This window comes from Aptenodytes patagonicus, chromosome 2 (genome assembly GCF_965638725.1).
Source record: "Aptenodytes patagonicus chromosome 2, bAptPat1.pri.cur, whole genome shotgun sequence".
In the NCBI taxonomy this organism is placed as follows: Eukaryota; Metazoa; Chordata; class Aves; order Sphenisciformes; family Spheniscidae; genus Aptenodytes; species Aptenodytes patagonicus.
In genome coordinates this window covers 12,554,373-12,579,426 of record NC_134950.1, presented here as the reverse complement: position 1 = coordinate 12,579,426, position 25,054 = coordinate 12,554,373, and the positions used below count along the sequence as shown (strand labels likewise).

General features: G+C 41.4%; 1 protein-coding gene across 1 annotated transcript in view; it reads left to right on the top strand.

Moving 5' to 3' along the window:
- Window positions 1-25,054, top strand: part of FER1L6 (fer-1 like family member 6) — a 103,793-nt gene that overhangs the window by 51,401 nt on the left and 27,338 nt on the right. The window contains exons 14-28 of the mRNA XM_076332144.1: window positions 3,471-3,591; window positions 4,882-4,982; window positions 6,218-6,308; window positions 7,097-7,213; window positions 8,906-9,058; window positions 10,405-10,591; window positions 11,131-11,255; window positions 13,196-13,330; window positions 13,888-14,037; window positions 17,915-18,025; window positions 19,565-19,726; window positions 20,889-21,072; window positions 21,273-21,457; window positions 22,999-23,121; window positions 23,250-23,289. Coding sequence (XP_076188259.1) covers window positions 3,471-3,591; window positions 4,882-4,982; window positions 6,218-6,308; window positions 7,097-7,213; window positions 8,906-9,058; window positions 10,405-10,591; window positions 11,131-11,255; window positions 13,196-13,330; window positions 13,888-14,037; window positions 17,915-18,025; window positions 19,565-19,726; window positions 20,889-21,072; window positions 21,273-21,457; window positions 22,999-23,121; window positions 23,250-23,289 — 1,985 coding nt within the window. The remainder of the gene's footprint in view (window positions 1-3,470; window positions 3,592-4,881; window positions 4,983-6,217; window positions 6,309-7,096; window positions 7,214-8,905; window positions 9,059-10,404; window positions 10,592-11,130; window positions 11,256-13,195; window positions 13,331-13,887; window positions 14,038-17,914; window positions 18,026-19,564; window positions 19,727-20,888; window positions 21,073-21,272; window positions 21,458-22,998; window positions 23,122-23,249; window positions 23,290-25,054) is intronic.

Here is a 25,054-nt window from a genome sequence, read left to right as displayed (position 1 = left end):
TTCTTCTAAATGGCCTTGTTTATAAACAGAAATGTAAAGATTTAATTCATTTCAAAGATGCTAATAAAAAGAAATATATTCTTTGTTGCTTTGGTAGGTAGAATGATCCCTGATATTGCTGAGTGCCAAGACTAGATGGTACCTCTTTCTTTAGGCCAGGCACTGCCAAGGAGTTTGCAGATATAAGGACCAGGTTGGAAAATCAACCTGGATCTGTTTGGTTTCTGGACCTCCCTAAAGTTAAAACATACTTTTATCCTTTCTTGCAATCAATGGCTCAGTCAGATTAAATAAGAGCTAGTGGAAGAAAACAAGAATGAAAATACCACAGTAGAAATTGTTCTTATAAAGAGAAAGGGGAAAAAAACAATTTTTTACAGAAAGATAGTTGCCTCTCCTTATTAACAGGACTGCAGATTTGGGTACATGCTGGGTTATTATCCTCCCTGAGAGACTGTGGGATTTTTAGTTTTTCCCTTAACAAGAATTTAGATTTATAGAACTGTTGTAAAAGAATGAATCAGTCTTCAAATCTGCTATTTGCTTCTTGGCTCACTCCAATATTAACAAAGTTTTCTCTCATTAAAGATCCCTTTTGCTCAGATTTATGTAAAATGCTGCACCTTTTTTTCCCTCCTGTGCTATCTAAAAAAGTTTGGCCAGCCACAGATACCAACTAATGATTTTATGACTGTCATCTCATATTGGCGTCTTACTGGTCTCATGACTGGATATTTTTAGTATTAATCAGTACTTAATGGGATATCCAATAGTTTAGATGAACTCTGCATTTTAGAATCATAAATGAACAATAGAAAACAGTAACAAGAGTCCATTTTGGAGATTAAAACCACTAACTAATTAAAGGAGCAGGCAGAGCAATAAGACTTCTAAAGCAGACACCGTGAAATTGCCAGGAATTTCCCACATTTATGTCAAAATGTATAACAAGGATAAGCTAACACTGAAAAAGTGGCTCCCCCAAATTCTCATAGAGGGAATAATAGACATGAAAGCTCAGTCTTCCGTATGAATTATTTCATGGCTATATAATTTTCTTAGTAAATCCCATGAAAAGACTCATAAGGTCTATGAATTTTAGGTTAAGATGTTCTGGCATTGGGAGATAGTTGAATTGTTTTTCCCTCATATGAAACCACCGAAATTAATGATTGCCTGAGACCTGTGTGGCTCTGCTATGCACCGAATTCAATGGGTAATGCTCACCTTGCTGTAGGTTACTGAGGAATGGGAAATTCTGTTTCTCTTTTGATATCCCATAGGGCAGTAAAATGAAGTTGTAGAGAAGACCTTCATCTTTTTAAACAGAAAAATTCTCACATAAACCTATTAGGGATGTGTAGAAATCAGGAGTTATGGATAGGATGCTCAAGAACAACAAGTGATTTGGTTTCTGTGGGCTTGGCTTAGTGGTTAAACACAGGTGCCCAGTTCTATCTGAAATGACTTACAGTATCTGAGGCATCCTTACAAGCAAACATGAGAGACCCAGCCCCTTCTGGGCCCACAGGTGGATGCCCATGCTTAGGCAACTCAGCTTATTGGGGCTCTGGATTTCAGGCGCTGATGATCAGGACTTTCTAAAAATTTGGCTGTGCTCAGATAGAGAGACCTTGAAATGGAAGAAGTCAAGTCTCCTCTCCATACCAAGTGTACTCTCCTTTCTTGGATACCACAGCCTCTCCCAGAGGAGAGGAAATGGAAAATACAACCATTTTTTCTGCCAGTTGTTGAAAATCATGAAGAGCAGGAGACTCTGGTAGTTTTATTCTTTATTATTTAGAGAATTAGTTTCTGTGGAGAAATACTGAAGGGTCACAAGGCAAGTTGTGCTGGTTTTGACTGGGATAGAGTTAATTTTCTCCATAGTAGCTAGTATGCGGCTATGTTTTGGATTTGTGCTGGAAACAGTGTTGATAACACAGGGAAGTTTTCATTACTGCTGAACAGTGCTTACACAGAGTCAAGGCCTTTTCTGCTTCTCACACCACCCCACCAGCGAGTAGGCTGGGGGTGCACAAGAAGCTGGGAGGGGACACCGCTGGGACAGCTGACCCCAACTGACCAAAGGGATATCCTATACCGTATGACATCATGCTCAGCATATAAAGCTGGGGGAAGAAGAAGGAAGGGGGGGACATTCAGAGTGATGGCATTTGTCTTCCCAAGTAACCGTTATGTGTGATGGAGCCCTGCTTTCCTGGAGATGGCTGAACACCTGCCTGTTGATGGGAAGGAGTGAATGAATTCCTTGTTTTGCTTTGCTTGCATGCACGGCTTTTGCTTTACCTGTTAAACTGTCTTTATCTCAACCCATGAGTTTTCTCACTTTTACTCTTCCTATTCTCTCCCCCATCCCACTGGGGAGGAGTGAACGAGTGGCTGTGTGGGGCTTAGTTGCTGGCTGGGGTTAAACCACGACATGAGTATACACCAGAAAATAGCTCTCCAGTACAGCCTTTTCTCAGCTACAGAGCACGTATTGGTGGCATTGGGTTAGAGCCATTCCCAGAAGAACGTAAAGCAGTTTATAGAGCTTCATATCCATTAAAAAGCTCTCCACTGTCCCACCATTAGTAAGGAAAATGATGAGACCTCTAGTGTTAAATCCAGTATGGCTGAGCATGGTGTTTCATAGGGCTATAGTATTTCTATAAAGGGAGGACAACGTGCTTATCAGGTACATGGTTTTGACATAGTGCCTACCAGAACTCTAATCAAAACATCAGGCTTTGTGGCAGGTGTGCATTGAAGTCTGCAGAGCCTCTGGTTATGCTGGCATCTTTCTCATTTTTTTCAGTACAAGGCACGCATACAGCTGAACACCCAAAGAAATCAGCATTACAAAAAGAATCAATATGGCAACTTGGACCTAAGATAAAAAGTGAGAAAAGAGAGAGCAGCAGATGCATTTTATCACTGAGTTGTTATGGGTTTGGTATCACTTTTACTAAGCAGGATCCTGCAGATCAGCTTCTGCCAAGGAATGTCAATCTCCACTAACTATTGCTTTTGAAAAAAAGCATCTTGTGAAAGTAATGTCATGGTGAGACTCTGCCATGCCTCTACCGCTGTGCAGTGTGTGGAGCTATTCCTCTTGAAGAGGTGATCAGATTTTAATCCTTGCTCCTTTTCCCCTTGTTGCTTCTCACCATTAACAGTATTTCAGAGCTTCTTTGCATGCCTCTTTGCCTGGCTTTTCTCCCACCCTGGAAAGCACTGAAATTAGATCCAAGACTTCAAGCTTTTTCTCTTCAGGGATCTCACAGGTAGCATAAGTGATGTTTGTGTTTGTTCTTCCCAGTATTTACTGGTTAGCACATGTGAACACATCCTGTTGTGTCCTCGGTTTCTGTGCTGTGAGAGAGCACCAAACAGTTTTTATTTCCCGTGCCTCACCCTGAACTCCTCTCTCACCTTTATGATCTGCTCTGTACTTTGTTTCACAGGAACTACCAGTACCTGCCGTACGACGAGAGGAAGCCCTGTATCTGTGTCAAGAGCTACTGGGATGACCAGACCTTTCGTCTGTACTCTTCCAACACTCTTGAGAAAATGGCGGATCACCTGGTGAGTGGCAACCATCCTCCCAGGCTCATGTATTCAGCAGAGTATGGCAGTGAGAGGTCACGTTCCCCAAAACAGGCCTTCAAAATTTCCCCCAACTGCATTCCTTGCTGTTCATTTTGTGAAAGAGTAGCTGATATCAGCCCCTTCTCTTCTTTTTTTCCAAATTGCTTTGATCTATTACAGCTAGTCAAGTATTCCTGTCCACAATGGGTTTTTTGGCCATAGGGCTGTTGTCTTTTTTCAGAAGCATTTTATTCTTTGTAAGAACAGTCAAACAATTAAAATATGAGATATAGAATAATTTTGTCTCCTATGGCTCTTCCTCTGGTGTCTTCTTGCCCAGACCACATGGTTTAACCTGTGTTTATGCTGGAGACTCTTTAAAGGACACTTTTTGGTTTTAGTTTTCCTATTGATAGAGACAAAATGGCATATCGTCTCATGGGCAGTCACTGTGATGCCCTAGTCATAGTGTTTTCCCATAATGATGTTTTTTTCTACCCTTGTTTAAAGTTGACTATCAACAATCTCAAGAAAGTAGTAGTATTTTTTTTTAAAGTGACTTCTGATGTTGAATATTTTAATTTGAGGCACTCAGATTAAGAGTCTGATTCGTCCCTCATTTATCCTTATATACCTCATGAGCAACAACACTGAGGTTATACCCATGCAAGGTTGTATCATGCGAAGACAGTGGCTTATAGGCCAACATTTCAAACCCAGGTATTTGAAAATTCAACATCTGAATATATATATGGAGAGATATGTTTGTCAGTGTACCTGAACACCCCCAGGCCTTGCTGGAAATCCAGCCATTTATTTTAGTTTGTAAGAACAGACTCAATTTCTCAATGATAGCAGTAGGTGTTGCGGTAGACCTTGCATATGGATTCAGGTGCCCACTAAAGTTTAAGAAGTTAACTCCAGCAAATTGCTAAATTTAAGCAACAGGGCTGGAAACAGAACCAAACAGTTTTTCCTCCTACCTAGTGGAGAATGTTTCCCACTGACTGATCTTCACCAAAGAAGTGAGAAAACAAAGCTGCTCCAAGCAGTAGTAGCTTGGACTAGTAGTTGGAGAGACACAGAAAGGTCAGAATAAATCATGCTGTCAGAGTCTTCTCTCGGCACACTTCAAGCGTAGTGATATATCAAAGGTCCTGTTCTGTCAGGTTACAAAGTCGCCTCCCTCATTCTTGCTAGTCATACAGTGAATAATGGTGTTATAACACTGGCAGAATGATAAAGTGCCCTCCTTTACATAATGGCTTCTTCATGTGTTTTTCATAGGAAGAATCATTAGAGCAAGTAAAGGACTTGATCAAGGTTTCAGGGATTGCATCTGAGGAGAAAATGAGGATGACCCTGAATGATTTTATAAATCAAAGCAGGTAACCACATTTACTAGAAGCAATCAGAAAATCAACTTTATATGTTGGCTACAAATTCAAGGCTAGACAAGGAAACTGATGATAATTAAAAAAAGTACAGTAAACATACTGAGATATATATTTTATTTATTCTGCTATAAAAGCAAAGGCCTTCCCAAATTGCAGTTTCTATTTATACAGAGAAAGTATTTTCTTGTTATTTTCAATATTCAGTATTGACAGTAGACTACTGCCAATGATTGTCATATTATTTTGGCTTTCTGGACTCCAAGAATAGAACGTATATGGGATAAGTAGGTGTCCTGGTTTCAGCAGGGATAGAGTTAATTTTCTTCCTAGTAGCTGGTACAGTGCTGTGTTTTGGATTTAGGATAAGAATAATGTTGATAATGCACCCATGTTTTAGTTGTTGCTGATTAGTGCTTACACTAGTCAAGGACTTTTCATCTTCCCATGCTCTACTGACTGACAAGGCTGGGGGTGCACAAGAAGCTGGGAGGGGGCACAGCCAGGACAGCTGACCCCAACTGGCCAAAGAAACATTCCATACCATGTGACGTCATGCTCAGTACATCAACTGGGGAAAGCTGGCTGGAGGGGCCGCTGCTCGGGGACTGGCTGGGCATCGGTCGGCAGGTCGTGAGCAATTGCATCGTGCATCACTTGCTTTGTATATTCTATTATTATTATTATTATTATTATTATTATTATTATTATTATTATATTTCAGTTATTAAACTGTTCTTATCTCAACCCATGAGTTTTCTTACTTTTACTCTTCCGATTCCCTCCCCCATCCCACCGGGGGGGGGGAGAGTGAGCGAGTGGCTGTGTGGTGCTCAGTTGCTGGCTGAGGTTAAACCACAACAGTAGGATTTAATAAAGTGTGTGATAGACATACTGTAAAAAAGGATGAGGTTAAGATAAAAACAAAGGAGTCCACATGCTGGGATAAATCACCCAGTGGGCTCTGTGTCAGATGCCATGATTTGGCTCAAAATAGATATAAACCCTAATTTCTAGATATTAACCCTGTTTCTGTGAAATGTGGTGAAGAGTTTTTGGATTCTATTCTTTGAATTTTATAGGTGCTCAATATTTATTTTAGAGAATTTCAGCATCTGTCTTCCGGTTCATGTACTGCAGCAGAGAGAGCACATTTCATTCCAATGTACTTTAGCAGCTCACATTTAAAAAATAACACATTTAAAGAACCTGTTATTCTTGTGTCCTAGGACCTTCATTACCATCGCTGAAAAGAAGCCCAAAGGGTTGAACTACACTGCTTTGGACAAAAAGAGACTCATGCTGTTCAAGCAAGAGCTGGTATGTGTGGTTTTTCCTTTAAGCATTGATGCAATGATGTTAACTGAAAGCACGCTGGTTGTATACATTTTAATTTCTATTTGATTTCACCATACTGGAATGCTTTGTAATTAATATGAATATAGTATCCAAGAGCATTTTTTTTAATAAACCCCACTGTGCTTATTAAAGGGTTGTAAGACACCCTGAAATAATTCAGAACATGTTGTCTTTAAATGCAAATAAGACATAATAATGAGCTGATTTTTCTTTTCCATGCATCTTAAAATAGGATGATGGTGAGTTCAGTGGAAAAACACCAAATTAACACTGCTGTTAGGCATTTAATTACTGTGGTGGGGCTGAACTTCAAGACTAGTAAAGTCTGGCATTTGATATTCTTAGACCTTGTCACCTCCTCCAGGGAACTGGTGAGAAGAAACCAAACTGGGTGGAGGCCATCTGAATGTTTATTAGCTTTATTTACTGTTTGTAGCACAGAATTTGGTCATGACTTCTGTCAGGACCAAGGCCCAATAATTCTAGGTGGTAATCACATGTCTCTTGGGACTTCCATACATGCAGTATACATACAAACAAAGAGAAAATGGGGGACATTCACATTTTATGTTATTCAGCTCCAAAGAGTCGATCACTTTCTGTTGTGACAAAGAAGGTAATTGTTACCTTGAACCAAGTGTCTCCATCTTCTCTTTTCAACTTGAATCAAAGACTGTTTTCTCCTTCTTTGTCCAGTTCAAACTACTTGATAATGCATAAAAAATACATATTGTCTTTCCTGACTGCAGGAAGCAATGTCCAGTGATGCCAAGGGAATTGTTCAGCAACAGAAAAAGATGCCACTGGATGAAATGATGCGTGAGACTCAGAGCTTTATAGATAAAATTCAATTCTTGGCTGATGAGGTAATCCACACAGAAATTCAGATAAATTTAAGATCCAGGGCTTGACTTTGATTTTCGTAATCCCATGTGAATAATAACTCCTGGCCTGGTGATCCAAGGACTTCTCCTTCAGATATCTGGACCCAATCCTGTTTTGCATTAAATGGAGCTGTTAACAGACTGGGGTAGGAAACACTGGGCTATGTGGTATGGAGAGGATGTGGTACGGAGAGTTTTTTCTTTCTTTTTTTTTTAAATAAGGTCATCCCATATGTGCCCTGGTGGTTTGGAGACAGACTGCTTTCTGATCTGAATTCATGTCTCCACTTGTATGGACGTAGTGATTTGGACTGGTATGAGCTCTGGGGTCTCTGTACTATACTTCACTGTGCAGACACTGCTTAGACATGCTATTAAGCCTGAGAATAACAAAAGAACGGACATATCTGGTCAGGCCAAAATCCAGACTGTGGAGTGCTGTCCCTCTGAGAGCTGTCTGTGCTAGTGTCCTGGTTTCGGCAGGGATAGAGTTAATTTCCTTCCTAGTAGCTGGTACAGTGCTGTGTTTTGGATTTAGGATGAGAACAAAGTTGATAACACACCCATGTTTTAGTTGTTGCTAGGTAGTGCTTACACTAGTCAAGGACTTTTCAGCTTCCCATGCTCTACCGACTGAGAAGGCTGCAGGTGCACAAGGAGCTGGGAGGGGGCACAGCCAGGACAGCTGACCCCAACTGGCCAAAGAAACATTCCATACCATGTGACGTCATGCTCAGTACATCAACTGGGGAAAGCTGGCCGGGGGGGCCGCTGCTCGGGGACTGGCTGGGCATCGGTTGGCGGGTGGTGAGCAATTGTACTGTGTATCACTTTCTTTGTGTATTATTATATTATTATTATCATTATCATTATTATTATTATCATTTTATTTCAATTATGAAACTGTTCTTATCTCAACCCATGAGTTTTTTCTCACTTGTGCTCTTCCAATTCTCTCCCCCATCCCACCGGGTGGGGGGGAGTGAGCGAGCGGCTGTGTGGTGCTCAGTTGCCAACTGAGGTTAAACCACGACAGCTAGCAAACTAAACAAACAGGGCCATGGTTATTCCCTGGCTCAGAGAGCAAGTGCCACAGCCTGGCATGGTTTGCAGCCTACGCCCAAAGTCTCTTCCTTCCCAAAACAGAGTGACCTTGCTCACAGTGCCTCCTGGGAATAGCCCAGGGCTGGTCTTTGCTTTGAACCACGCTTAGGGAGACAGGGCAAGGCGATGTCATGGAGCATCCTCACAAGCAGAATCGATGATCATATGCCAGTGCTTGAGTTTGGCCCTGGTCCTTGTTGGTTTGCTGGTATAGATGAAGTTGATAGTATTTCCATGGTAGGTACTTTCAGCTTACACAGTCTGTGGGTAAGATATTTCCTGAGACAAAGTTGTACCCAGATTTTTAGTTTTAGTTTCTCCTGAAATGATTTATAGAGTGGGTGCTCCTTAATCACTCTACAAAGCTCTTTACCTTCAGCTGTGCTTATGAATGGAGGTTTGGACTGCAAAGCACGGAGTGACAGCCTCTTTTAGTCCAGGTGCACATCTGCCACTCCACAGGAGCCGTGAGGGAATCAGCTCTTGGTAGAGAGTGTTTTAACAAAAAATAATGGTGATGGCTCATAGAAAGAATTAAGTTTTAGTTCAATATTCCTGGTCATTTAACAGCCACAGAATACGGTGCCTGATGTGTTCATCTGGATGCTCAGCAGCAACAAGAGAGTTGCATATGCAAGAGTTCCAGCAAAAAACATACTCTATTCCCCAGCGAAAGAGCAGAGAGGCAAGGACTGTGGGAAGATTAAAACCCATTTCCTGAAAGTAAGTCTGGGGCACTCTGCAAACACAGGTAATGCCTGGGGAGCATTTGGTATTCAAATTTCTTCCAGGGATTGTATTTTACAGGCTCATCTTTGTAATGTACTAAAAATGTGTACATGTTTATATGTGCCATCTATTAATGTTTGCTTCTTACATTTATGCTTGTCTTTCTTTAAGTACTGTATTATTGCCAGGCTTTTGGTGTATGAGTAATTAATTCTCTCACTACTTGTTAGGCAAGTATATAGCATTGTTTATCTATAGCTGTATACATAAACAGATAGAAGAGGTACAGCCTCTTTGCTGGCAAAGGTGTCAGAATGCAGTACATGAAAGTCCAGGACGAGACGGGTAAGAGATCAGCACGCAGCAACTCAGATAGATAGCAAAGAAACTTAGGTATTCAGAGGTAATACAGCAATTATTTATGCTTGCTATTTAAAATGTGCCTAGGTTTGTGCAATATATGTCCAAAATATTGTTATGGGATTATTAATCTTGAAGGAAAGTCTTAGTGGATATGCTCCTACAAAGGCAGTGTGACCGGTAGTACCTAGCAATGGAATATTATGCAGTGTAATTGTTACTATGGCCGTGAGGAAAAGTCCAAACACACAGGACAATAGTAACTTCATATAATGACTTTGTAGTGTTTTTTCAATGGGAGCTGCTCGGAGCACTGCCATAAAGCACAGCTAAAAAGCAGATAGAAATATCTAAGCTCCTGATAGTTGCCATAGGTACTTGTTAAGAACAGTATTATTTGCCTGCATGAACAAAATAATACCATAATTAATTCTCCAGCCACTTCAATATCAAGAATTACCTTAGGAACAGATAATACTAAATACTGAGCTTAGCAGAGCTAGATGAAGTGGGAAGGGAGAGGAAGGAAATAATAGTATTGTTTGTCAAGACTAGTAATGTTTTATATTGGAATATGTTTTCTGACCTGCCCAATGGAGTAATATTTTTAGTAATACATGGGACTAACTATTGGAGACCATCAAAACTGCATGAAATGGAAAGTGGGCTGAAGTCTGGGAAAAGTAGGGTATCAGCTAGCACTGATATGCTTGCACCTATTAGGTAGCCTGCACAAACCTCTGCATAGTAGGCAGTATGCCATTTACATAGACTTTCAGCCGAGCAAACTACTAATTTCTTCCCTAAGAATCACAGAAGTTCCTTGTGCTAAATGAGTCTCAGGGCCACTCACTGTGGAGAAATGCCATTTATCAGTATATCAGCTCAGTGAATGCTCCTTTATTTTACTGTGGCTTGGTAGGACTCCGCATCCAGCCACCTCTCTCTCTTGTTGGTGATGGGTGGATTTTTTTCTTCAGTTACCAGGCAAGCGCCCGCTGGGCTGGACTGTGCAGGCAAAGGTGGACATCTACCTATGGCTTGGAGCTGCCAGCTATGCCCACAGCATCATGGAGAATTTGCCTGTAGGATATGAGACTGAATTACCATTTAACACCAACTCAGGGCACAGTGTGGTGCCCTCACCTGCCTGCCTGCTGTATAAAAGTAAGGCACTGTTTCTTCTCCATATTAGCTATTAAGAGATGTGGCCCCAAAAGCTCTAATTCAGAGGGTGGCACAACCTCTGTTTAAAGTAACTGTTCTAAGATGATCATGGCTTAGCATCTTTTAATCAGAAAAGGCTGGTTTCATTGCCAAGTCATCAGTCCTGCCACTGACGCTTTGCAGATGTCAGGGAAAGAAAGGACCTGTTTGCTTGCCATTTCTGTTCCCTGTCCCATGGGTCTGTCTCCTCATAATGAGGAAGCATCCTTCAGTTCTCCTGATGAAGCTACCGTGTTGAACACCTAGTAGATAAATCAGTGATGAGAGAAAAAAACTGGCAGTTAACAACCTGGCAGTAGAGACTTACATCAGACATTGATTTTAAGTGAATACAGAAGTCTTACACAGCTTCTGAGTGTCTCAGGTGTTGAGACCTTGTCAGATCCTGGTTGGACAGCAGGTGATGAATCTTCCTTCCTACCTATGTGCTGCATCATTTCCATGAAGCTGACATTACTGTTTTCTTTGCAATGACATAGCCCCGCACCCCTTCCAGCTGAGAGCCCACATGTATCAGGCGAGGGGGCTCATTGCAGCCGACAGCACTGGACTTTCCGATCCTTTTGCAAAAGTTACTTTCACATCACACTGCCAGACCACGAAGGTAAGTTCCAAAGTTTCTTTCAGTAAGTGAAAGCACATTTTTTTTTCCAATTAAGCCATGAAAAGGAAAAATCTTGGTTTTGCAAGGAGGTACCTAGCAGGAAAAGTTAGATGCCTGCTGTTAAAAGGGCAACTCCTTACAGTCCACTGCAAGTAAGGCAAAAGTTTAGGTGTAACCCACTACTCTAACATGAATTGCAGTAGTACTAGTTTATTTTAGCTCAGATGTCAGATTGTCTGGGGCTACTGGGACTTTGTAGCAAGTGAATTACCTTTCTCTACATCTTTTTCTATATGTTTTAAGTTTGGGCTGTTGTCATTGCTTGGTATGAGGATGAACCCCCGCGGTTCTCTTTTCCTATAGTCTATGCATGCAATAATTGAGCAGAGAGTGAAGACCTTTATATGGCTTCTGTAGCCATGTGAGCCAGCATGGCTCTTTGCGATGGAATTCGGCAAAGCACACTGGTGGTTTTCGAGTGGCAAAGTTGAAATGAGCTGAAAACAGAGGTGTGAGACTTTCTGCACCACTTAAATGCTGCAAAAATATGCCCATAGGGAGTGGTCTCACATCTCCCTCAGGCATCTCCAGGGGGCAAATGGTCTCCTGTGGACATTTGATGGAGCCTCTAGAGAGAAGGGGGAACTTCTACAGAGCTCCAGCAAGAAGGGTTGAAGTATAGCCCTGGCAAATGAGCAGGAGGATGGTCCCTCACAGAACATGAAGACTGTCTTTCAGAAGTCCTGAGCCCTCTACAGCTACCCTGGAGTTAAAATGGGGCCAGGGGTTCTGAAACCCATGCCACAAGCAGAATTTGTTGGGCCAAATATGGTCTTGCTTCAGAAAAAGTATTTAACCCCCCATCCAGCCCCTCCTCCCAAAAACTCCACAGAAGACTGTTTTAATTTAATTAATTCTAAAATTCCTCTGACATCTTCTTCTCTTATGAAGCAAGTTCTGTAGCATGTGCCAAAGGGAGCGAGAAGCAAAAACCTTTCTCTGCTCTGAGTTGTAGGCGCCTGTTTGTGCTGCTTTTGCCTCAAGAATATGAACTAGTTTTTTCCTGTAATGTGATTTTAACTTTTAATAGAAGTTGATGAATGAAGCCAATGAAGTTAGTGCTTAGATGCACCAGATTCAGGACAGTAGAATTTGGCCCAGGAAAAGTAGGATTTTATAGGCACGGAAGTGTTAAGTGAATACACTGCCTGAATAAAATATTGCAGCCAATAACTTGCATGTTTTTAGAACACTGTCAGCCAAGTGCCAATAAACTGTAGTCAAGAGCCTTATTTCTATTTGAAAAAATGATAGCAGGTTATGAGTCATTTTGCAGTTGGCATATTTTTCCTCTTTAAATGTTATCTTTGTTAAATATATTTCCTGCCAAGACAGTTAAAACATTGTCTATGACGAAATGCCATAAGCATTCACATAAGCCAAATTACAACAAATTAAAAACTATTGATTTATTATGAGTGATTCATAAAAATATCTTTTTTTTTTTCCATAAAGTGTTACGTGTCATTACACTGAAGTAAAAACAAGATTGAAAAAATGTACCCTTGAGAAGTGAAAACTGGCCTTGGCTTAGGGCAAAGGCTTTATTTTAACAGCATTGGACATGCACCTGCTTTCCTAAACCAACAGCTTTCCTCTAAATTTAATACTGAGCTTTGTATACACAGACTGGTGGTCATGTATTGATATGTCTGTGAGGGGTCTGTGAGGCAAACAGGGAGACAGAGAAACTGGAGATACAGGCCTCGAGGCAAAAGAATCATATTGTTCTGTCTGGGAATAGCTGCTGAAAAATGTGGTGTCTCAGACAAGGAATTGTTCAGGCTGTGGGAAAGGATGGCACCAGCAGATCAGCACGTCTTGCTGAACTCCCAACAAATCAGTTCATAGCTCATTAAACATTTCCTCTCTTTCATTAGATCATTTCTCAGACGTTATCCCCCACCTGGAACCAGATGCTGCTCTTCAACAGCATTGTGCTTCATGGCAACAGAAAGGAGATTGCTCAGTTCCCACCAGAGATCGTCATCGAGCTGTACGACGATGATGCAGTGGTAAACTCAAAATCCTTCTTAGTAAAAACCTGGGCTCTTATGTCTTACTGCCAGTGTGAAAGCAAAGCTGTGTCACTGAATAGGCATTAAATGGATGACCTTGCCGAATGGAGTGCAGTGTTACAGTGGTTTGCAGTTTAACATCTGAAAACAGCCCTCAGACTCACTTTATGTCCTTGCAAAGCTGTGGCCTTGTTTTTTCCCAAGTGAATCTTGCTCCCAAAGACTGGCTTACAGAAATCAGAAGCATCTTGCCCCCACCTCCCTTGCACATAACTGTAAATATTGTATCTAAGTCTGGGGAGACACAGATTTATCTCTGACCATGCAAACTCTGACACAGTCTCACTGACTGAATATAGAGCTGAGAAACTTTGGATGCTCTGAAGAGGTAGTAAGTACTCAGCTATTCCACTTTCATAGCTGCCTTGCATTTTACCTTGCTCTTTCCTTCAGGAGAAGGTTTTTTTCACAAACACTAGACTCTGCATCATCTTGGCTCCTATGACAGCTGTGAAATTCAAATGCATTTGACACCTCTATTCTCCTTTGTTTAGGGTAAGGCAGAATATATTGGGTCTACAGTGGCTGCCCCTGTGGTGAGACTTGCTGATCAAAACTATGAACCACCTAAACTTTCTTACCACCCAGTGTATTGTGGAAATCTTTCAGGAGGAGACCTTCTTGCTACATTTGAGCTTCTGGAGGTAAACTAGACTTTCTCGACTGTTACACTTTTACACCCTGGGCTCACAAAAGCAGCCGTGGCATCAAGGCCCATCACCCTCTTGAATTAATGGGAATTGCAACTGGAGCAAGATCATTCTGCTGTTGGACCTTATAGTCCCCATGCAATCTCTGCCACTGCCTCTACGCTGCCAGGAGCCACTGTCCACGCACACACCACCACCAGCCCCTCGTATGCTCTGAGTGTCATTTGCCCGTCACTTGCCCTGCCTTAAATTGGGCTCTGGCCTGAGAAACAACTGTGAAAATCCCACTGCCATTGCAATGACCTGCTCTTTGGAGTAGCACGTGGCCCTGACTTTAGCAACCTCAGAGCTCTCAATACTGCTTTCACTCTTAGGAAAAGGAAGTGGTGAATAATAAGGTTTGGATTAGGGAGACTGAGCTTTCAGATACCCCTAACCTATTAAGAGAAATGTTGCAGCTGCGAGACAAAAGGCAAATTCAGCTTACCTCTGGGGCTAGCCCGGCAGATGAGTGGGGTGTATCGTGCCTAGGATTTCAGTGACTTTCAGTGGAATTCGCAAAGCCACCAGTTAGAGGAAACTTCTCTCTGCTGAAAACCTACAGCAGCTTATTCTGAAATCTGAAATGGGAAAAATGTGGAACCCCGTGATACGTTTTACAGATATTCCCAAGATAAAACAGGCTTGTAAGCCTGATGGGCTAATTATGTTCTTGGTGAAAGCCTAAGTATCACACCATGTAGAACATTTCCTCATTATGGTAGGTACCTAGGGATAAAGTCTAGTACCTTAGCCATGACTTTCCCATTTTTTATTGAAATCCACTTGCTGGTGAACAAAGAGAGCATTGAATTTTGTTTTCCCATCTTTTGGGAAAAGGGAAGCAGCACTGCATCTGGGATATATCCAAACATACCCCTAAGACTTCTTTAGAGACTTGACAAGAACTGTAAGTAAAGACCCTGGAGTCCTTATTTTCACACTCTGTATTATTCTTCTCAGTGATAACACTCTAGAGCATCTCACATGGCAGATAATAGCAATATGGACATTAAAGAAATGTTCAGGAAAAGATATATATAAACATCTGCCAGGCTTCAAAGCACTCCCAGAGCTGATGTGCCGGTGGCTCCTTCCAACGTCAGGGGATTCCTGATGATGCTCTGTGTGAGGATGGAAACAAAAATCTCTCATCATTAATTTATTCTCATTCTGAGCCCATAACCTTTGCCGTGACATACCGTGCTCAATAACTCTGATCTGCAGGTACTGCTCAGTTCAGCTGAAGAAGTGCTGTGTAAGAAGTGAATGCTCCTTTCTCAAAATGAATGCTATTATGCTGGGTCTTGCTGGAGGGATAAAATTATTCTTACAACAAAGCATCCCGGCATTTAGAAAAATAGTAGCCTAAAAAAATACAGACTAATGAATACTAGGAGTCTTGATTTTGTTCAAAGTGCACTCAGGATTTACTGATTTTTTTTTTAATCAAAAGAGCAAAATCCCCTTGTAAACACATCTTGTGGGTATTTTCCTCTACTGTCATTTGAGTGTTAGATCATTCTTCACCTCTTCTTCTGTGCAGTTTCACTGTGGCCATGAAACAAAGTCCTTTGTGAGTTATACTAAGCTAATTTCACTGAAATTAACAGAGTTTCACTGTGTAATACAGAAACACTCTCAACTCCACTAGTGGTTGTTAGATCTTGGAAAACTGGGGACCTTGCAATATATTGGACAACTGTTCAGTTAACTGCAATACTTAAAAAGAACAAAAGTGAAGATCCAGGGAATCTTGATTTGATATCAGTCTTAGGTTTTGCAGTCCTGGAGTGAAGTTTAATAAAACTCTTTACGAGGCAGTTCTGTCCTCAAATGTGAGATCTCGCCAGCCGTCCTCTCCTAAGCCATGTCCTTGGGAATTAATCCCTTCTCACAGCTGTAAGAGGATACATAAATAGCTATATATGTTCTAGTAAAAAAAAAAAAAGGTGCAGTTTAGCAATTACATATGTGTAAGTCACTGTATCATGCAGATTAACATATTTTTCTTGATCACCTGTCATCAGTACCCATGTCAGATAATGCAATGAAAGTGGATATCCTGAGATGTGAACTGTGTGCAGGGACATGACATCTGGTATGTGATCTGGTTCAGGTGGTCTTTGCCTCTTGTTTTATTTAAAGTACCAGTTAATCTATTATGGGGTAAATTTTTGAGACATTTAATGTTGGTTAATATAGAGTTGGAAGCTCTGAATATAATTAAAGCTAAACAGGTGGATTTCTAGACAGGCAGGTATTGTTCACAAAGTTGTGTGTTTCTGTTTGGCTTTTTAAACAGCATCACAGAGGTGGCTGATAGAAACCAGATATATTGGGGAACAACAAACCTAGACCTAGATCTCTGGCCTCAAGTTCCATGAAATCTATTGAATTAATTGCTTTGGATTTTTACTGATAAAAGGCAGTAAACATGTGTATGTGAATTATTGTTGTTAATTATGCTAATACTCACATATGCTGCAGGTGCTATGCTAGAAGATACGTTTTCCACCCATCTCCTCCTTCACCTACAAGGTACTAGGGAACACATCCTTTCTCCCTTATGCTAATTAAACTCCCACTTAACTGTACATAGCTGCAGATAACAGACAGATGGCCTAGTTAAAAGAAGCAGAAAACTTCAACTTTACATGTCCTTTAAGAGCTGTATCTCAGCTGCTTCACCTTTCAACAGTGACAAGTTAGCTTAGGAACGGTGAAGCACTCCAGAAGTTGTGTTTCTTTTTCCCAGAAGCCATACGTACAGTACGCTTTAGGTACCGTACTTCATGTGAAAGCCGAGGAGAGCTCTGTCTATAGGTTGTTAGCTCACCTGTGAAACCTGTGTTCCTACTGTTCTCTGCTATCACAGCCTGAGCTTCTGGTAGGCTTGGTGCTGGCTTCAACTGGTTTATGTAGAAATTTGCTAAATCAGGCCAGGCTTCAGACCTGCCCTGCATGGACTGAGAAGGTCATAAATACACTGTTGAAAATTAGGAAGGGATTGGGAAATGAAGCCAGGGAGCTTTCCCACAGAAGGTGACCAAACAGGCAGCAGAGCCTGGAGCATGGCAAGAGGCAAAGAGATGGTCAAGCCTCAGAGCTGTGGTGGAGCATGCTCTCCTCCCACCCACCTGGCACAAGGCCGTCATGTACGCCCAAATAAGCTCCTGAGCGTTCGGCAGGCTTATGTGCAATCACATGCAAAGAACGTAAGTGCTGCCTGCCGCAAGATTTTAGTTGTTGCACAGAGAAGACCCAGCCCTAACACTGGAGCTGCGATTTGCAAGTTCTCAAATGCTGACAGCATGCAATAATGCAGGACCGCTATTCCATAGTGGCTGAAGAGCATTATGTCTGTCTGGCAAATGTGTGGTTTAGCTCATGTGTACTGTCTGTTCACCAGCCTTTTTTAACTAACATCAGATCTAGAATTTTCTTGTGAAAATCTTCTAAGCAATTTTGCACAGGATTTTCATTAAATAGAAGTACTATGCTTTCCATTTTTAGTAAATAGAATTACCATGCTTCAGTACATGCATGTCTTTAGGGCAGACTATGTCCTGCTAGGACAAAGGAAACTTTTTTTCTGAAAGGTGCATAAACCCAATCTATTGAATACTCTTCCTGCCAAGTGTTTTAGCATCACAGCAGGACAGATAGCAATCCAGGTCACATTCCTCTCACAGTACAACCTGTCTGCTCTGTAATGTGTCTTGCAAAACTGCATTAAATTGTTGTGTTCTATGTACCATTCACAGATACTTCTGATACTGGTTTTATTCTTCAAAAAAACAGCCTGAGTTATGACTGCTTAATTTTTCAGATTCCTGAGTCAGATCCAGACAGACTTCCTCCACTGGATCCACCAGATGTTGGCCAGATTTACCCAGTCCCAGCCAACATCCGACCTGTTTTAAGCAAGTACAGAGTGGAGGTGAGTTACTTGGAATATTTCTGTTTCCAAATCTCAGCTTCTTTTATTCTCTTACTGAACCGTAACAGTAAGGGATGATGGTTTTAAAATCCTGATCAATAGGAATCATGTAAAAATAGCATATGGATCCCAAAATAAATGTGGTAAGCTCAGATCAAATTGATTGTCTGAGGCTGGGAATGCAAGGCAGTGCTTCCACCTGAGGCCAGCAAAGTCTACATCTTAGTCCTGGTGTGCCAGGACAGGACTGCTCCCATGACAGAACGTGGCTGATGGACCTGCACTGTGTGCAGCCCAGGGAATTGTCTGCAGGAGATGGAGAGCTTTCCCTTGCAGCTGACCTCACTGGAGGTGAAGTTCTGCATCAGTCACCTCCCAGGCTTTTTCTGGGTCCCAAACTTCAACAAGGCAATGTCACCTGCCTGTATACAAATGTTTGCACCTTCTCTCCCCTCCTCTCTTGCACCATTTGGGCCCAAAGTCCCCTTATGTGAGAAAGCAGGGAAATGTGGCGGCTTTTCATGTTAGTGTGATGCCTGGATGCTGCCCAGCCTCACCACTCCCTGTCACTCATCCTGCAGCCTTCATACCAGCTGTTTATTTGCCCATTTTGCTGTGCCAAGTCAGACCCTGCTTGTGTAACCTGGTGGCCCTTCCCAAGAAATACTCGTTCAGGAGGCAACTCAGCTGCTGAAAAGGAAAGAACAGTTCTTAGCTCTGCTGTATCATTTAGTTAAACTCTTGTTCTCTGTACATAGGAAAGAGTTTTTGTTAGCAGGTTTTTTTACACCCAACATTGCAAGGTAAATAAGTCCATGAACCACTCTGCTAATGCTAAAGGGACAATTTAAATCCTTAAACTTAGGTGTTCCTCTAAGTATTGTGCTATGAAGGCCTTCCCACTGCCTCTGCAGTAGGATTGCTTTGTGCTGCTTTCAGCTCCAGTCTTCATTTCAGGTTCATGAGACTCATGACTTCTCTCACCAGCGGTAACATAACCATCCCTCGCTGCCCCAGCACTCCTTTTCAGGCCCCCCCAGCGTGTTCTGCATAAAGTCCCATTTGCAGACACCTATTTTACAGACCCTGCCTCCTCCTCATCCTCCAGACCGGGAGCATGGTCCTTTGAAGGAAAGCTGCTTGGAGATCTCCACCATCCATTGCAGACCAGAGGGATAGCTAAGCTGCAAACCTCTATTAATCACCTCTGCTCATATGGGTTTTGTTTGCTCCTTCAACAGCTCTGACACTTTAAACAAACCAAGGGATGGATAGTCCCCTTGCCCTGCTGAAAAGACAACTTTTGCAAATGTAATTATTGTGGCTTGCTGTTGGCAATAACTTCTTGATAACAGGTGGACATTATCAATTGCTTTAACTTCCACCATAATCCTGACGGTTATTGGATATCAGATTTAAGTTGTTTGGTTTTTTCTTGCATTCCCAAAGGGACACGACATGATGGGATCCCAGCAGTGGCTTCCTCCAGACTGAGGGGTCTCTGCAGGCTACCGATGTTTCTCTCTCTGCCCACCACAGGTCCTGTTCTGGGGTGTTCGAGAGCTGAAGAAAGTCCAGCTCCTTTCTGTAGACCGCCCCCAGGTTCTCATCGAATGTGCAGGGAAAGGAGTGAAATCCTCTGTCATCCAGAGCTACAAGAAAAATCCCAATTTCAGTGGCCTTGCAGACTGGTTTGAAGTGGTGCGTACAGCATGTTGCTCCTTGCCTGTCCATTCTCTGCTTAGGCAAGGTGTTAATTACTAATTTTCTTCCTTTCTTGTCAAATAATTTCCTCTGTGTCTTGATTAAATACTAAGGGACATCAGTTCTTATGCAAAACCTACTTATTTTAAGATGCTTTAAAAGACTTCTGCTACAACTGTATGATAAAAGAAGATGATGTTCCTCATGTTATGTCTCAAGTAGGCAAGGAAATATGTTGCAATCAGATTTTTACTGATAGGTTGGAACTTGTTGGCAGATAACAGGGATATTTTTAGTACTTTTTCCTTCTCCTTTCCCATTTTGCAGGGTAGTGCTCAGTTTCCTTTATTTTCTTTCAATTCTTTTAATTTTCCTTCATGTGTTACTGGGCTATTAAGGGGATTGATCATTTCTGGCTCATGAGCTCTGGAACTTTTCATATTGTAACACTTGCTGTTATGGACCTGAAATTTAATTATCGTCTGTTGGCTGGATTATAAGAGATGGTACTTTCAGTGGACAAAGGTCAGCATAAAAAAAAAAAAATCTCTTCTATTTGCTCTAGTTGCTAGAATCAAGAGAGAAATTGTTTATTTATAAGACAAAAGGATATCAAAACACTAACCTGGATGCTGAAGTACAGTTGTTACAGTATTTTTAGCTTCCATTGTATGTCACATGTCCAAAGAGCTGTTTTCCCTTTTGTAATTCATCCTATAAGGCATGTAACCACCCAGTGTCCACATCTCATGGTTGGATAAACTGAGGCGGATAGGGTTAAAAGCCTTCAACAAAGCGGCAGTGGCATTAAGACTCACAACTTCCAACACAGCATTCATTCCTTCTGAACGTTCCTGATTCTCCCAGTTTATTCTAACAAGAGTTGCTCGTATATGACAGCGTGGGACTCAACTCAGTAGCACAGTCTGTACGGTCCACTCTCTATTCTTAAGGACAAGGCTTTCTCCAGAATTTGCAGAAAACCGTGGACAGAACTATATTGCCTATGCTGTATGCATTTTGCATTTTGAGTATGTTAATAGCTGAGGAGGAGAAGGGAGGGAAGAGTAAAAGCCTCATTGCTGTGCACGACAAATATTCTATACATGTTCTATATTCTCTAGCAATTCTCACGCTGGTGTCTGTCCTCCTTCACTAGGAGCTGCCTGAAAATGAACTCTTGCATCCACCACTAAGCATCTGCGTGGTTGACTGGAGAGCGTTTGGGAGGAGTACTCTTGTTGGAACGCACACCATCAATTGCCTTAAGCAATTCCTATGTAAGACCCAGTTGGGTCCTCAAGCTACACCAAACAGACTAGACATTGTAGAAATTGAGAAAGGTAAATGTCCAATCCTGACCCCAAATAAAAAGACAAAGGACCTACTCAGAGGCTTAACACTAGGCACGTACTTAGAAGATATGCTTCATTGTGTTGAGTGTAGGGTCAAACCCTTAATGATATGACCATTTGGTGATCACCAAATGTGATTATAGCATTTCTGGCAAAATCTTACCTAACTTGCAAAGTTTTAATTTCAGCTTCACCTGAGTCATCCCAGGCTGCTGAGTTATCCCGAGAAGAACCATTTTTAGCTGATCACATCTGTGCCGAGGTGGAGCAGGGTAAATGTACAGTGGTAGAGCCAGACCCATATCTCGCAACACTTCCTGGCCCTGAACCAGAGCACTCTGCCCCTGAACCAGGGAAGGACAGAAAACAGAAGGTGGGTATAGCTGAAGCTGCCAGCTAACTTTCTGTTGCAGTCTTGCAGACTTTTGCCCTTCCTTATAAAATGGTAATCTCTTACTTATCTCAGGATTAGAGATTCTGGGTCCTGATGTTAACACCTACTCTATCTTGCTGGCCCTTGAGAGAACTGGTTAGCAATGCAGCTTTGACCCCACATAATTTCATTACTTCCACTAACAGATACTTCCTTCCTTTCCTTTTGTGCTAGATGGTCATCTCATGGGCAAGTACTACTGGAGTAGTAGGATTTTTGCTTTTTCTGGCCTTGAATGATCTACTTAATTGCAAAACTCTCACTGTGAATGACTGTTTCTGTGTCCCTGGCATTTAGGCAGGGACGAAAGCCCCCTTGTGTTAGATGCTGTACAAACATGGAGCAGAAAGTGTTTCCAAAAGATCTTACAGTCAAAGTATGAAACTGGTGTCAGTCTGTGGGTAGAAGAAGATAAGAAAGTACAGGAAAACAAGGCAATTCTGGTCAGCATGATGTTTACAGTACAGTATACGCTCTAGATTGTACACATTATTTTTTGTTCAGATGCACATGCTCCTCCTTTCTCTGTAGTTTCTGCCATCACAATCACTCTTTTATTAACAACAATAAAAGCGGAGGATGCACGACTGACTGTCGTTTCAGAAGCTGTTTCTGCAGCTACATAAAGCATGCTTCTTTAGCCTTTGATGTTTCAGTGGTCAGATGTTTCCAGCATCCTTCATAATTAGGAGGTCAAAGAAACTGCAGGCATGTCTTGTTCCCTAGATATACACACCAGTCTGGATCTTTCATCTGGTACAGAACAATTTTAATGTATGACAGCAAAGTATAGTAAGAAAAGAGTCCTAAAGGGAACCCCATAATTCCCACTTATCTATCTATCATTCGCAATTATCTATCTTTTCTCTGGCCTCCCCAGCCAAGCTGACAACTCTCTGTAAGGGTGTAGGATGAAACACTCTATTTAACAAGGGCCAATCTTTAGGCAAGAATGAAGTTAGTAAGATTTGCCACATGAGCAGGTGATCAGATTTTAGCTTTTTGTAAGAAGAGAACAGCTGAACTGCAGCAACTGTAGGGACTTTTTCTTATTCCAAAAGGCAATAAAGTAATAATGGGAGTTCTTAAAATACTTGCAGACTTAAGTGGGAGAAACCAATTTGTATCTGAATGTCCGCAGCCCTTAAAATATCATTACCTATTTCTCTGAGTAATTTGCCTGTTGTATGGGTTGCTCCTGTTGCAATGTCTCAAATGTTCAAAGTTTTGGCATCACCAGTAGGCAATATAGAGATAGCTTTAATAATATGATGATCATGATGAGGTGTCTTGGAATAAAAGACAGAGACACTAATTCATATTGCATTTTATTTAGCTCTTGGAGGTTGAAATTTTCTTCATATACATCTGTTCATGCCTGATGTCATGAGTCAATTATCATTATTATGATATTATTATCATGAGGTGATTAGTTTTAATCAATTCTAGAGTACAACAGTGTTTTCCCCATGCTTTGGTAGGATATGAAAAAATCCATCCGATGGTCAACAAAGAGGAGAAAAAGAACAATTGCAGATGAATCAGCTGAAAATGTTATTGACTGGTGGTCAAAATACTATGCTTCTGTGCTCAGAATACAAAAGGTAAGTCACCCAGCATGCCCAAAACTCTCATGGATGAGCAATGTTGTAAAAGTAGATTTACTGCTGAATTATTCCTTTTCAGTATTACATTCATAATGAGTTTGTCCATCATCTTTTTCTTTTGAAAGGCAAAAGGGATTTTGTCCAGTGAGGGAAAACCTGAAGACAGTAAGTAAATTATTTGCATTTTTCTATTATTTTGTACTACTAATACTTCGCTTCTTTACTATTTTACTGTCAACAGTTAATGTCTGGTAACAGAGTACTGCCGGTATACTGGGTTCTTTCCTCTACAGCTGATCAGATGGTGGGTAAGTAAAAAATTCACAGGCAATGTTGAGTTAACATGAGTTTTCTGTCATTCAAATCTCATGCACAAAGATTTGCAAAGTCAAAGTCCTAAATGATAGAAGATGGAGATTATCCTAATCTTAGGTTACATTTGTGACAGGTTCAGAAAAAGAAGTGTCTCAATTTTGAATCCAATTCAGGATCAATGATGCAGGAACCGCTTCTGCTAGGAGACTCCGTAGTCATGTATGTTACTTCCATAGCTGAAAAGCTTTGTGTCTAGCTCAGGTTCTAGTGGAAAATTTTTTGCACAAGAACCTAAAAGAATTGGCCAGAAATAGGCTCTGTGTGTATGTATGTATATATGTCTCCATACATGTATACTCCATGGCTTAACAGGTCCTCCCACAATCAAACAGAGATCTAGAAATTTTTTTTTTTTTTGGACAAATGTGACTGCTTGAGCAGACTGGGAAAGAAAACAAATGTTTACTGTTTACACAGAGCTGCTATTTGGAATTAACCTATGGCATCTTCCCATGCCAGAGCTGACTGCACTTCACCAGTGATTGAGGTGATTTCTATTTTAAAGGAGGTGTTGAGATTGCTCTGGATGGAAGACACGACCTAAATGTCGGATGGTACCATTCTGGAAATAGCAGCTGATGGTGTTTCAGTGATCATCAGGGCTGCTGAGAGATGAGGCAGAGATCAGTTTCTGAGTGAAACTCACTTGTCCACATGGAGGAAATATTTAAATAGAAAATGTTCTACAAAGGTGTGATGTTCACTTACAATTAGAAATTTACTTGACATTGTGACATCCACCCACATGCTATTCAGGCAGTTGTGGCATAATGTTTTTCACAGATTTCAGATCTTGTAAATTCTCTTCTGATAGTTTTTGTTACCTATTTTCACCTATGATGATAAACATTATACATACAGGACAGCATTGATATAATATATACTTTTTTTTTTTTCCTAAATATTTAGTGATATGAAACACACATGAACTACGCAAAAAATGAAAGTAAAGTGAACACAAAATCCAGATTTCAGCCAAAGAACTGAACCATCTCAGTGCCATTTTTAAAGACTTGCCCTCTTTTTGTTGGGAAGTCCCCTCTCAGTGTTTGGAGTCTGGCTTGAGGCTGGTCAGATACCTCCTCCCATTTCTCATACTTCTAGGCTCTCACAAGGTGAGATACATTCTATTTTGTGATACCTCTGAGCAGAGAAGGACTTGGATCACCTGATATCTGAAGTACCAGTCAGCCTAAAGAGCGGCTTCCAGTTTTAAGTAAGCCTTAAATTTTACATGAAAGCTGTTAAAATCTGTTAGTTTGCGTCTGGGAGGAGTCAGAGAGGAAGGAAAAGGGTGTTCTGGGAGATGACCAGCAGGGAAGGAGTGATACAGGACACCATCACACTTGGTCCACCAAGCTTATCATGAAGACTGTTAGCCACCAAGAGGATAAAATACCACCTCTCTGCCTGGGAGGAGCGGTGGGAAAAGAGAGGACCCTATGCTTGGCAGTAGAAGAATGAATGGAGAAGGAGCGAGGGGAACTCTCTAAAATTTAATTTGCATCCTTATCTGAAGCATTTGATGTGCTTTGCTCACTAAAACCTACATGAT